The sequence below is a fragment of the Protomyctophum bolini genome (genome assembly GCF_963924005.1).
Source record: "Protomyctophum bolini genome assembly, chromosome: 21".
NCBI classification, from domain to species: domain Eukaryota; kingdom Metazoa; phylum Chordata; class Actinopteri; order Myctophiformes; family Myctophidae; genus Protomyctophum; species Protomyctophum bolini.
Window position 1 is genome coordinate 10,484,211 of NC_137882.1, and position 13,594 is coordinate 10,497,804.

The window sequence follows — 13,594 nt, forward strand, 5'->3', positions numbered from 1 at the left end:
AGTTCATTGAGATTTCAATGCCGTTAAAGCTATTGAACACACTCAGTAGATATCAGTGCCGTTACAGTGATGTTGACGTTCTGTAACTCCTTGGGTTGTATAGCTACCTGGGCACAAAATATACGTCCAAACATTGCCAATAATCTTTATCTGTTGCGCCTGTGGGTGCTCTGTGATGGAGGATCTACCAATGTTCAACATCATTGCAAAATGATAGGCTAACTGTTATACAGAATCAATACATTGGGCCGGGTAGTTTTCTTAGATACAATTTGCCATGACATCCACATTTTGGATATTTATTAACTAAATTTAGACTAGGTGTACTGTACACAATACTGTTACAATAACATATTTTACCTTTAAAACCACATGAGCCTGGGCCATGGCTCAGTGGTCCAGGCACCTTGGCTGGTAATCCAGTCTGGCAGTGTGCCGCGGGTTCGACTCCCGATCCCGACAGCCTTTACTGCATGTCTTCCCCCCCATCTCTCACCCCATTTCCTGTCAGCCTACTGTCTGTCCCTCCATAAAATATATAAAATAAAGGCGAAAGCCACAAAAAAAAACATTTAAAACCACATGAACCATAGCATCCATGTTCTGGGTAGTGAACATTAGACGAAAATAGACGATTTACAAGACACAATGCGTCAACTTGGAGATTGGCCATTTTTTATGAAGATTATTTGACGTACAGGGGGGAAAAGGAGAGCGCCTAGTATGAACCACTGCAATGGCCTCAAGTGTATATGTTCCTATATGCTGAATTCACAACAGCAGCATTGACCCATGTTCCGAGGTGTCTGCGACCAAGGTGAAGAAGCACATTTTGATTACGTTTTAAACTAGCAACTGTAGATGTGAAATGATTTGATTGAGCAACTAGATGACCCGTGTATTGCCAAAAATCTATAATTTGTTTACAAACGGGCTGTCAGAGACGAGCAACGATTGTCTCTACTTCTCCTCCGTGCTTACAGCTGGCTGGGCAGAGCAGCCGACATGAGCTACACAGAACACCAGCATCGCCAGAGCTGTCCCTGCTCTCTACTTCCAACACTGAGGATAGATTGCTTATGTACGGTTGTCTATCCATCTACAACTGCTAGTTTAAAACTTGAATATGCACTACTTCCATACAACAGCAGTCCGTTTCTGCCCATCTCAAGTGGTGAGGAGTGTGTGCGACTGTGCGTAGTGTCCATGCCCGGGGAGAGCCCCAGTAGTTGGAGCGGATCAAAGCCAGTGGGTGCGCACCATGCGCCCAGATGGGGACCTCATGTCAGTCAGTCCATCACGCCTCGTGACACACTCCATATATGGCCATCTCCATATATGAAGATCACAACACTGACCTCATGAAACCCTGGATAGCCATACATGGAGAAGACTGGATCAACACCTACAGTAGATCTGCATATATGGAACCGGCCAGCTACTCTACATCTGACCTCACGGACACCAGATTAATAGTTTAACTCCTGCTTCTTAACTTTGCCATATCAAGGAGCTCTGCTGTTTCAGTGCCCTCAGGGCGTCTTACTGGTGTATAAGTGTATGTGCCTGCACGCCTACTACAGAGCACAACATGCTCTGATGGGTTTGTGGGCTCAGTGCAAAAGCGTCAAATTGTTCTTTTTGCTGTCGAGCCCCCACTGGCACTGTGGGAAAAGTGTCTCAGAATGTGCCAGTGTGTGAATTTAGTGATACAGTGACAAGTTCAACTAACATACCAGAGTTAAGCTACTGTACCAGTGTCACATATTTAATTTTAATGTGAGCAACAGGAGCCAAGCATCAAAGGGGCTTTGAGAGGCGATGACGAACAGAGGCAGGCAGTGAGAACAAAGAAAGAATGTGACCTCTTTTTTTCCCACAGTGCTGAAAACAAAAGGCTTCTCTGCCGGCCGACTTTCACACATGCAAAGGTCTCTTGCTATTTCCTTCAGAGCGCCCCCCCCTCCCCCCCATCATCAACATGAGGCTCATGCCCTGGACGTTAGCTAATGGTGGTTGTAAAGGTGCTTGGTGGTCATTGGTCAGTGAGGTTAATACCACATGTGACATGCCTATGGTATGTGCTCTGCTAAGACCTGTTCCCACCACTGGCTGGACAATGCAATCCCAGCTTGAATGTTGTCTCTGAAACATCTGCACACTGCACAGCAACCATCGAGGGCACATTATGGCAAACGCCTTGTACAAAAAGAATCATTACTTCACAGGGGATATGTCTGGACAAGTGAACATCAGCTGAAACATCAGCTGTGGTTTACATAGCTGGCAGCCACGCACGCAGTCTGCTGCCTAGAAAGGTCGGCTACTGCCGAGTAACCCTACGAAGCACTGTAGCCAGCAGGCCTACACGGATGGAGAGGGCACGGGTATTTAAAGCCTACACAAGGGATATGGATGAGCTGGAGGTGTTTTTTCTGTATTGGGGCCTGGGGGGGGGGGGGGGGGGGTGCAGTAGTGCTGTCAGTGACGAAGCAGGACCAGTTCTATCTGTGCCAGTCTCTAAGAAGGGCAAACATGCACCCTGTCTCATCCTGAAACATGATCTGTCAACCTAGAGGGGTAGAGTGCAGTGGATTGCAAGGGACGTGTGCTTGCGCGTGACTGTGTGCGTATGTGACTGTGTGTGCGCCCGTGCGTGTGTGTGTGTGTGTGCACATACGCATGCAAACGTGTGCAGTACAGTCGCGTTAACACAATTGCTTTGACTGTTGCTAGGCTGAACAGGGCACACTCACAGCACACAATGTAATGAAATTGCTTGCGTGAGCAGAGCCAGCAATACACAAGGTCACTGACCAATACTCTGTCAGAAATGCTAAAAACAATAATTCAAGGGAAACCATGTAACTTTTCAAACCAAATCTTTATCTGAACAGCCAATCTGCAGGGTAAATAGGTAACGCATACTGTATAAGACAGTACTTCTGGAAGCAGGAGAGCAGCTGTTCTCTTTCTAAATTTATCAGAGCAGAGCACACATGGTGAAAGCGCGTGCGCGTTGTGTGTACGTGTGTGCAAACAAGACCGGTGTTCAAGCAGTCTCTGGGGGTGTGGTTGAACGGCCCCTTTTTTCCCCCTCAGCTGAGCATTCCCAGTAAATAAACAGCCTCCGACGGCCCCACTGCGTAAAGCAGAGGCCCATGGTCGTTTTCCAAGAGGTTCTATTAAAACATTAATAATGCAGAAGCACTAGTAGCACACAGTGGGACACTAGCCTCAGAACCATCTCCACAACAAACCAAGTAGTGAAAACAGCAGGTATTAACAAACCTTATTCTGCATTGTATGTCTTGGGATTGATTTAATGCCTGTCGCCACATAAATGTCAGCTACTCGGCGGAGTGGAGGCATTAGCTATGCAAAAGCATAATAAGGGTGACCAAAGGTCTATATTATTATCAAAAGGTCTATGCTAGGTCCAAGTGAAATGTGGCACTGTACGCCTGCACGAAGGAATGCATCACTCACGATGATCCCGTGAGTGAGTGGTGGTCCTCATGGTGGTCACGCACACAGCAATCTAATCAACCCGCCTGGACGCACATCCGCAGCCCCCAGTCAATAACAGCTTCTCAGCATCATTAGCTTGCAAATCACAGAGGGCACCACCAGTGGACAACCCTGCGCCCTTCCATGACCTCACTGTTGATGGCTGCTGCTCTCTAAAGCCTCTCTCTAATGTCAAGAAACAGGATTATTGATCGTCTCTAGATCTATGGGTCATTGTGTCGCCCAAACGGGGACGATGACGTTAGAAAGCAGACACGTCTTTGTTGCACTCTGTCTGCACCTTTTGATTGTGTGGGTATAAAGAAAGAAACACTGTGCCATCACTGCCCTTTCATGAACTCCCTTCAGAAGTCAGAATTTGCGTCGAGAGATAAGACAAAAACGAAAGGAGAGATTAAAGTAATTTGATGTAAGGTATTAAGTTCAGTTTGTGTTTTTGTGTTAAGGAACATTGCTCAACGACAAACGAATTATCTAATATGCCCAGGCGGCCTCACACGAGGAGTGTCTTGAGAGAGAACTAAGGACATAGACAAAACGCTCACCATAGTAACGTCAGGAATGGTATGTAGTAAATCTGTCCAAGGAGCGAGAGAGGGGTGCAGATTTGCATATACTGGCAGTTTCGAGACTAACACTTCCAGCTGCTGCCAAAAATTGCCTTTCAGCTCCCCGGAGGGCTAGTAGTACTGCTGCTAAACCACACAACACTGAGAGAGAGAAAATAACATGATTTAGAGAGAGAGGGAGAAGGATGGAGACAGACTGAAATAAAGGAAGAGAGAGTGCCCACAAGGAACTATACACAGACTATTTATTCAATTCCTGGAATTCTCTAAGAAAAGGAGGTATAAACTCACACTCACACATGGCTCCATCTTTACCAAAATGATGGGAGGCCTTCCCTGGAAATGGGGAGTGGCACAGAGGGAATGGCCCTGTTGTGTACGACTGTACGCATGCATACACACAGACAAGTAGTTAACACCGCGTGCACACGCACACGCACAGTCCTAAAACAAGAATGACTCACGTCATAACTGCCAGGTGCAGCAAAAAGACTATGGGTTAGAGGCGCTGGAGGCAGCCAAACATGAAGTGTCCACTAGGTCCACTCCTCACTAGTCTCAACGACAGTATAGCCATAGGTTGCACCTGGCTAAAAAAACAATGACGCCTCAGAGTCCTCCCTATACTGTGTCAGTGCAAATTGAGATGGGGGTTTAGGTTTACACACTAATTTTTGTTCTTGCTTACTTTAAAATCGCTCTGGATTAAGAGCGTCTGCTAAATGCCTAAATTGTAAACTAATGCAAAAGTGATTAGCCTATACACATATAGATATACACTATACTGTAGCTGGCTGTAAAGCCACAAGCATACAGATCTCACTGTTTTTTTATATATATTTTTTTTATCCCACGATTTTGTAACCCATTTTTCACCCCTGTGTCAATCATCTAATGTGATCCTGGGCTCTACACACCCTCCAAGGGAGGGAATCGAACCCAGGACCTTCTAGCTGTGAGGCGACAGCACTACCAACCAGCACTGCCACCGTGCCCCCTCATACAGATCTCACTTGTGTGGAGACCAGACAGTAATATTCTGCAGCAACTCAGACCAAATTTCCTCACTGTGGCAAAATTGTTCGTCGCATTATTCTTGAGTCGTCCACTGATGAAGATCTGATGCACAGCATCATAGGCTCCGCAGACATAGCAGTGTCCGACGTTTTTGGATACACTTGTGCACACTGTGATTGATCAAGTCAAGCAACATGAGACCATTATGACAGCTACTAACTAGTGATGCACTGAATATATATACAGTATGCCGCAGAAAATATTCGGCAGAAAATGTCTAAAAATGCTTTTTCGGCCTCGGCCCAAATAGGCAGAAAATATATCACCGAATGGTGTATGCAATTAATGCATTCAAAAGAGCTGAATAAATGTTTTATGGACCCATAATAGTGATTATTATTTAAGTAAAGTTTTTCCATAACCATTTCTTTTGCCATAAATCAGCCGGCCATGACAGCAATGGTAGGGAAAAAAAGATATATAATATTAATTATATTCGGATATTCGGAATTCGGTTTTCGGCCAACTGTTTCCTATATTCGGTTTCGGCCAAGAATTTCCCTTTCGGTGAATCCCTACTACTATTCTACTAACATATTATAAGTTGTAAATAAAGCTCTAAACAGAAATGGCTACCATAACTGGAAATGATGCAATTCAAAAGGGAATCAAAGCCAAGGCTATCCGCTGGTCTATGGGCACATAGTTGTCCCATTGGAGAATTGGCAACGCATGTTGTCCTCTTCTGCCAAGCATAAGCTGGGCCCAAATCTTACCGACCTCTTTTTCTGTTTAATAGCATGGCTGAAGGCCAAGCAGTCTAGAACAGGATTTATCTGTATGGCTGTATGCATGTGTCTGTACCCTCAAAAGGAAACCAGTCACAGCTCATGTTATGTGCATGATTTTACTAAATAGAAACGAAAGAAAATAAGGAATCAAATATTGATAAAGACAGACTGGTAAGTCATGACACAAATAAATGAGCTGGAACTGGTCTGGAACACAAAGTCTATATCAGAGTCTATATAGCAAAGATCAAGACTTTTTTGCACAGTATGAACAAGGCTGTTTGACACGACATCGAAAGTGAAAGATAGAATAGAACAACACTGCCTTACATCATCAATCTCAAGTACCTACATGTACTGCAGGGGTTTTCAACAGGTGGTCCGTGGACCACTGGTGGTCCGTGAAGGTATTGCGTGTGGTCCCTGACCATGCATTTAGTAATGTAGCCACGGAACAGTGAACTAATCCGTCTGTGCACTTGTTCCGTGGAAGTGTCAATGTTGTCCGAATTACTGGGAAGTCTGAGGTTAAGAAATTCCACAGAAAAGGGAAATGGAATCTCAAGAAGGGTGAAGTGGTGAAGCTTGCCTGATTAGGAAATGTGCCTATAGAATCATGTGCTATATCTTGCACGTATTTGACATTTTTTACTATATGTATATATATATAATATATATTACTATTATTAAAATAGTTAAAATAGCCGATCTACAAGATCATAGTGTGTGGATGTAGATCAGCTATTTTAAAATATTTTTCAAGATATTAAAATGTGGCAAAATAGTTTAGGGATAAAGGTTAAGGCACGCCCAAGATATACAGTAGGGCCACATGTGTCAGTACTGTACTCTATCAGTTAAGTCCGTGGACCATCGTTTGAGAAACGGTATTCCATAGCAAGTGTTACGATAGCACTAATCTTAGCCCATATCCCATTACAACACAACAGTGGTCCCCAGGTTGATTCTTAGTCAAGGTGGTGGTCCCTGGGTCACAATCAGTTTAAAACCCCTGATGTACTGGATTACTTCTTTAAGGCCACTCAATGAAAGGACAAGACACAGTTTCCAGTTTCTACAGACAGAACTTTGTTAAAATGATTATCCCTCCGTGAGCCATCTGGAAATAATCTCCAAGGTCAAAAGAGCAAGTGGCTTGTGCCGTGCTCCCTACGCGGTGACCCTTTACAGGGGTGATGTCATTTGTCATCGAGTACGTTACCTGGGCGAGGGCAAAGTGCAAGGCGATATTGGAGGCTCAATGGCTATGCTGCATTGGCTCTTTGCGACGCAGGCTGCTTGTGATCAATACTTGTTCTTGGGAGCAGCCAGGCAGTGTAAGTGGGCTCAATGGCCAATATATAGCCTCCTCCATAGGGTTGTGTAATGTGATGAACAACCAGTGTCACCACAGTGCCTCCCTCATACCGCGCAGTCATTCTCAAAGAACACATGCTGGAGACAGAGTGCTCACCCTGTACACAAGCCAGCACAAATCCTTTGCAGTCCCACTGAGCGTGATAATGGTAGTGTTCCATTTTGTAAGCTATTGAATTCTGTGATTCAGTTCAGGACGTGACAAACTGACAACCAACCAACGTGATAACTGAGAAATTAAGAATACCAGTAATACTTCTGAAAAGCTTTTGCATGTTGTATGTATGCAAGCATGGTCAGAACGTGCTACAACATGCTAACAGCATCTCTTTCATCGAGACATCTACTACTTTTCATGACAAACATCCACCTAGTGTCCATGAGTGAGTGAGTGACCACAATTTGCAACAGTTTGCCAACAGTAGCAGTCTGCTGCACTGTGGGGAATAAGTCCTAGCCTACTATTACAAATTCAGACAGCCAAGCAACACACAAACACAATCAACACAGTGTGTGAGTGCATAAATTGAGCTGCTATGAGATGATCAGATTGAGAGGTGCAACTAGTCCTGCATTAACCAACTAGGAGTTACAGACAGGCCTTTTAAATGATGACCTTATCCATGAGGTATTCACTGACTGTATGTGCTAGTATGAATTGCCAAGTGCGCTGAGCAAAAACCATTAGAAAGATTATCCTGCTGATAGGCCTTGCATACCAGGAAAATGACACGCTGCCACTGTGAAAACATCCTGATGGATGTCTGGTGGCTCAACCACTTAAGAGTGTGCTGCGCCTGCTGCTGACCATATGCTCCTTTAGAGTTGCTAGGACCCGAGTTCGAATCAGTCTCCTGTCTAGGCTGTCTTCTCTCTCTCTGCCCTCGAATACGCTGCTGTTTCTAATACGCTCCTGCATGTAGGCGCATCTGACGTCGAAATAAAAAGATTTGTGCCGCATTTTTACGATTTTTCAAAAATAGCAGACCTACAAGTTTATAGCGCGCCACTCAGTGGCGCTCTATGAGCTTGTAGATCTACGATTTCTCAATAGCTAAAGTATAACATAATGCTTAGTTAAAACACCAAAAGGGGTTCCCGCCCAGAATGGGTTAAAGAAAGAAGAAAATGCAATGAGAGCTTAAATTAAAAGAATCACCCCTGTGTGAAGTGAGGGGCGCTCTCATCATCTTACAACATCAAGGACAAAACAAACATTAAACTCTGTTCATTGTTAATGGTATTTAATGTTTGTGTTAGTGACAAAACAAACATTAAATTCTGTTCATTGTTATGGCATTTAATGTTTGTGTTAGTGACAAAACAAACATTAAACTCTGTTCATTGTTAATGGCATTTAATGTTTGTGTTAGTGACAAAACAAACATTAAACTCTGTCCAATGTCAATGGCGTTATTAATGTTTGTCTAAGGAAAAACAAACATTAAATCTGTATAAACAGTAGGAGCCAGGGGCTAGCGCCCCTCAAAAACATCCATAGGATTTAAGGAGGAATACAGCTCTGCTAATGAGATGTACGTTAGACAGTACACTGAGCTTTCCTGCAGGACTGTGTTGTTGCTTTAATGCTTTTTAATTGAAAACAGTCTAAAAGAGAAAACGCTCATATTCACTTACTCACACAGTACTGCCCTAGTACCGAGATATGCGCACGCACACGCACACTCACACTCTACAGGAATCATTAAATCACATGCAACTCAGCTCCCCGTCTCCCCGTCAACTCCTCTTACATGTGCTTCAGAGCCAAGGTTGACTTTGTAGGCTCTGTATACTGTTTAGCCTACATGCTGCAGGGGTTGCATAGTGCATACCTAGGGAGATTAAATCTAAAGGACTGGGGAGATGAGGGACAAGATCATCCCTGGTCTGTGGCTCTGTGCACTGTGTATGTACATAGATAATACGCATTCTCTCTTGGAACGCAGCTGCAAGACACCCCCAAGCCGGCATCCGTTCTCTTATTTCATTAGGTGAACCTCACTTATAAACGCAGAACAAAATCAACTTGGCTAAGTGAGACCAATTCTGTTGGCAACCGCTAATTCCATACCCCACAGAGATCAGTGTCCTTCCAGTCACACATCAAACCTGCATTGCAAACAGCAAGACCCAACCCAATAAACAAATCACACCCGTGTGGTCCAACTCCGTGTGGGGGTCCCCGGGGGGTCCCCAGAACATCCAGCACACAGGAACGCGCCCATGGGACCGGGCCGGTTCCGGCAAGCCACCCCGCGTCCGAAACGGTTGAGAAATGACAGAGTTACCATGTGGGGGTCCCCAGGGGTCCCTGTACTGTACTGTACTGATACACCTGAAATCATCATATATATAGTATACTGTATGTGTGTGTTAGGCTGCACAACAGTGACACAATTTCCGTGCTCAGACACAGCCAGCCAGTCACCCAGCCATGCAGGCACACACAAAGCTACTTAAGGAAGTGGTTGCACCACTTAAAAAAAGGACAAGTATAGTTCCAGGCTAGTATAAACTATAAACACATGTTTTTAACTTAAAATATCTCACTGAGATGACCTACAATTGCCCTAAATGTTATTGTACCGACAGTGGCTGATCCTGAAAGCTGCAGAGAGGACTTACCCAGGTAGAGTGAAGCGTTCTCCTTCTTCACGTTGTCATCGAGGTAGGTGGGCCCCAGGGTGTAGATTGGCGTTGACCCCATGCCCACTAGGATTTGGGCACAGATGAACAGTGTCACATACAGGTTGTGTTCGTTGCCCTCCTGGTCGCGGGGGCACGACGCCACGTCCAGCTCACGCCCGCTGCCGTTGCTGCTGAGGCAGAGGCCCTCGCGGCCCGTCGAGGAGTTCAGCTCCTGGATCTGGTACGGTGGGGAGATGAAGTGAGGCAGGGAGAACAACCCCGCCCCCAAGGCGATGAAGACGCCGCCGACGGCCAGCCAGCGCGGCCTTTGACCTCTGCCCCCAAAGTAGGAGATGAAGACCACCACCAGCAGGCTGCCGATGTCGAAGCAGCTCACCAGCAGGCCGGACTCGGAGCTGCGGAGGCTGTAGCGCTTCTCGATGGTGGTGATGACGCTGCTCAGGTAGCCCGACACCATCAGCGACTGGATGAAGGTCAGGTAGCACATGCAGAACAGGAAGCAGCGCGAGTCCCTTAAGATCGCGCGCATGTACTTCCTGACCGGGATGCGGATGAAGCGGGTAAGAGAGAATCCAAGCTTTTTACCCCTGTTGCCTGCCGACCGGTGGCCCATCGAGCTGCTCAGGCCCACCATGCTGGAGGCAGAGGGAGAAAAGTCAGTCCTGGAACACGGGGACTCTGCCAGGCTGGAGTCTGGAGTCCGGGGCTGGAGCTCGCTGCTCTCGTCCACGGCCACAGAGGCACGGGCGGTTTTGACCAGCCGAGTGTCGAGGTCCTCGCACTCATGCTGGCAGGGCCCGTTCAGGATAGGCAAGCTTTTGGACTTATAGCAGTTCCCTGGGTCAACGTACTGGCGGTCCTGGAGGTCCTGGACATCCAGAGACTCGGACAGGTCGCTCCCCGTCTCATCGTTGTCTGACGACGCCATGGCGCAGCGTGTTGCTTGGCTCCAGGCTATAGGTTGACAGGTCAGTCACTCAGTAGCTGCTACCACATGAGGACAAAGTGGAGTCACTGCAAGGCTGGGTGCTGGAGCAACGCTTCTGCCCCGACAGTAGAAATGGGGAGGACTGATCCCCTCTTGCTATGGGCATGTTTTCTCCATACTGCCATTCGCAGCAGGGTTGCTTTAGCACAGAAAGCCTCCCTCCAAGCACAACATCTGGGCTAAAGATTTCTGGCAACCTAACAAATACTGATAGTCGTATCCTGACTTAACAGACAAAAACATTACTCACGTCCATTAGGCATTTAAGAATGATATCTAGGATGTGATCTGTAAGACAGACTGAAGGGGGAAACTATTAACTAATACAGGCCCAAAACTAGTTATCAATAATAAACAATGCCTTATTTGTATTTTGTACTGTCCCTCCTGTTCAGTGTTGTCATGATTTTATGATTCTTTGTCAGAAGTCTTCATAGCATTTTTGTTCCTTTTTGTCCCGATGGCTATGCAGCAAGCAACCTATAACAGAACAAGAAAATGACACAATGTGACAATTATTATCAACATTACTGCTACACTGATAGGATAGTTTCTATACTAAATATAGGCTAAACCATCTCACACCCATTGACAGTCCGGGGCAGAACAAAAATCTTATTTAGAATAACACACTGACACACATGACATTACTAAATAACTAACGGGCAGCGAGATATCCGACACAAAGCACCATCTACACAAACAAAACAACCGCATCACTGTCAAACTGAACATTAGAGCAAAAATAACGATTACAGCCCCGCTTTGTCACGAGAAATGATAGAGAACAGAACAATGAAAAGACCACGCTCTCCACAAACGTTTCAGGCGTGACTTTGAAAAGAATTGAAACATGTATAAATAAAGACGGGACATGTCTGACAAAAAACACACTTGCCCGGGCTCTGTTAAAATCCCCATCATTATTTCACCTAACTTCGAGGCGTAGCGAGACAAAACCTCCCCGGAGGAACGGAACGCTATGTTTTTCTGAAGGCTGTAATACTCACGCAGGACAGAGGGAGGTAGCCTGTTGTTGTCTGTGGAGCGGCCACTCAGTGAATGAGCTGGTGGGATGCGGAATGATGGTTGGTGGTGGTGGGGGAATCTTTTTTTATTTTTTTCCTCACACGAATTACTGGGATTTGTAGTCCTTCCCTGAAATGCTTCCGCGTCCGAATCGCGTTCTAACCGCGTGTCCAATGCATGCAAACGAATGGGACATATTAACCGATACAAGAACTATAGTGATACAAGCAGTGAAGCTTGTTTATACGGATTTTCTTTCGTTTCGCAGATCATGGCTGGCTCCGGGACTACAAGTGCCATAATGCTCCTTGTCCGCTCCAGTCTAGATATGGCAGCTTGTTGCGTGAGCTCTGCATACTCGACAGCTGGGACCTTTGCTGACCCCACTAGTGTGATTGACTAACTGTCCATACATGGCTTTTTATTTATTTATTTATTAGACAATGGACTCGTTCTCTCTCCATCAAAGTCTCTCTTGGCTCTAAAGCGCATCTGAACTGTAACATCTCTCATGAATCAAGTTAAACTCTCTGAAAGCATTACTTTTTCATGTTATGGAACCCTAGTAGCAGTAGGCCTAGTATGAAATGAAAGTGAAGAAACCAATTCAGAAAAATAATTATATTGAACCAGTGCGTTCGTGCGTGCGTGCGTGCGTGCGTGCGTGTGTTTTCAACAGCTTGTTCTTATGATTATTGTCCAATCCACATTGGTACAGATTACAGAGACATAATTGGAAAAAAAAAGGGAGAACTTGTATCCAACGCAAATGACATCACGTACAAGGTAAAGAAAGACATAACCCCACAAAATCCCAATGTAATCCCAATGCAAATATTTGATTAATCAGTAAGTATACTATGTCTGATGCAGGATGCCTCAGTCAATAGAACCAAAATGTCTTGTAATGACATCTGGGAGGCAACCATTGATGAACCGAACTTATGCATGTAGGTGATGGACATGACCCACCACCCTGTCAACTTTGTCCCTACCTTCAAATATCTTGGCTCGATGGTGTCCAACACTCATGGTGACCACAAAACAGAGGTTGACCGACGTCATGCCCAATAGCAGATGACGTCATGCAGTCCTTATGGAGACCATTGTGGCGACACCGACACATATGCAGGAAGACAAAGCTCGGAAACATAATGAATTGCATTTAATGAATTGCATTTTTTTAGCGCTTTTCCAAGTGCTCAAAGCGCTTTACAATGGTTCATTCATTTATACATTGGGAGGTGAAGCGGCGAACAGTCGACGCCAGCGTCCTCACTTCACTTCCCACATTCACACATGGTAGCAAGCTCACACCAACCGACTCATTGGAGGCAATGTAGGGTTCAGTGTCTTGCCCATGGACACTTCGACATGTGGACAGGAGGAGCCGGGATTCGAACCGCCGACCCAGGGATCATTGGACGACCTGCTCTACCTCCTGAGCCACAGCCGCCCTAAACATGGCCGCTGAATAACACTCTGGCGGCCAGGCTCGATGGCTTTGACTCCAGAGGCCTCAGGAGGATCCAAGGCATCATGTGGAGCCGCAGCATGTCACAAACCAAGCTTTAAGAGCGCAAACATTTGTCACATTTATCACATTTGTGGCTATGGCCATTTGGAATAAACTCTTTGGA

At 45.7% G+C, this 13,594-nt stretch overlaps 1 protein-coding gene across 1 annotated transcript in view; it reads right to left on the minus strand.

Moving 5' to 3' along the window:
- Positions 1-11,978, minus strand: part of slco5a1 (solute carrier organic anion transporter family member 5A1) — a 60,154-nt gene extending 48,176 nt beyond the window's left edge. Inside the window, exons 1-2 of the mRNA XM_080793663.1 lie at positions 11,936-11,978; positions 9,914-11,405 (exon numbers count right to left, since the gene is read on the minus strand). Coding sequence (XP_080649789.1) covers positions 9,914-10,865 — 952 coding nt within the window. The 5' untranslated portion in view covers positions 10,866-11,405; positions 11,936-11,978. The remainder of the gene's footprint in view (positions 1-9,913; positions 11,406-11,935) is intronic.
- Positions 11,979-13,594: the final 1,616 nt, after the last annotated feature.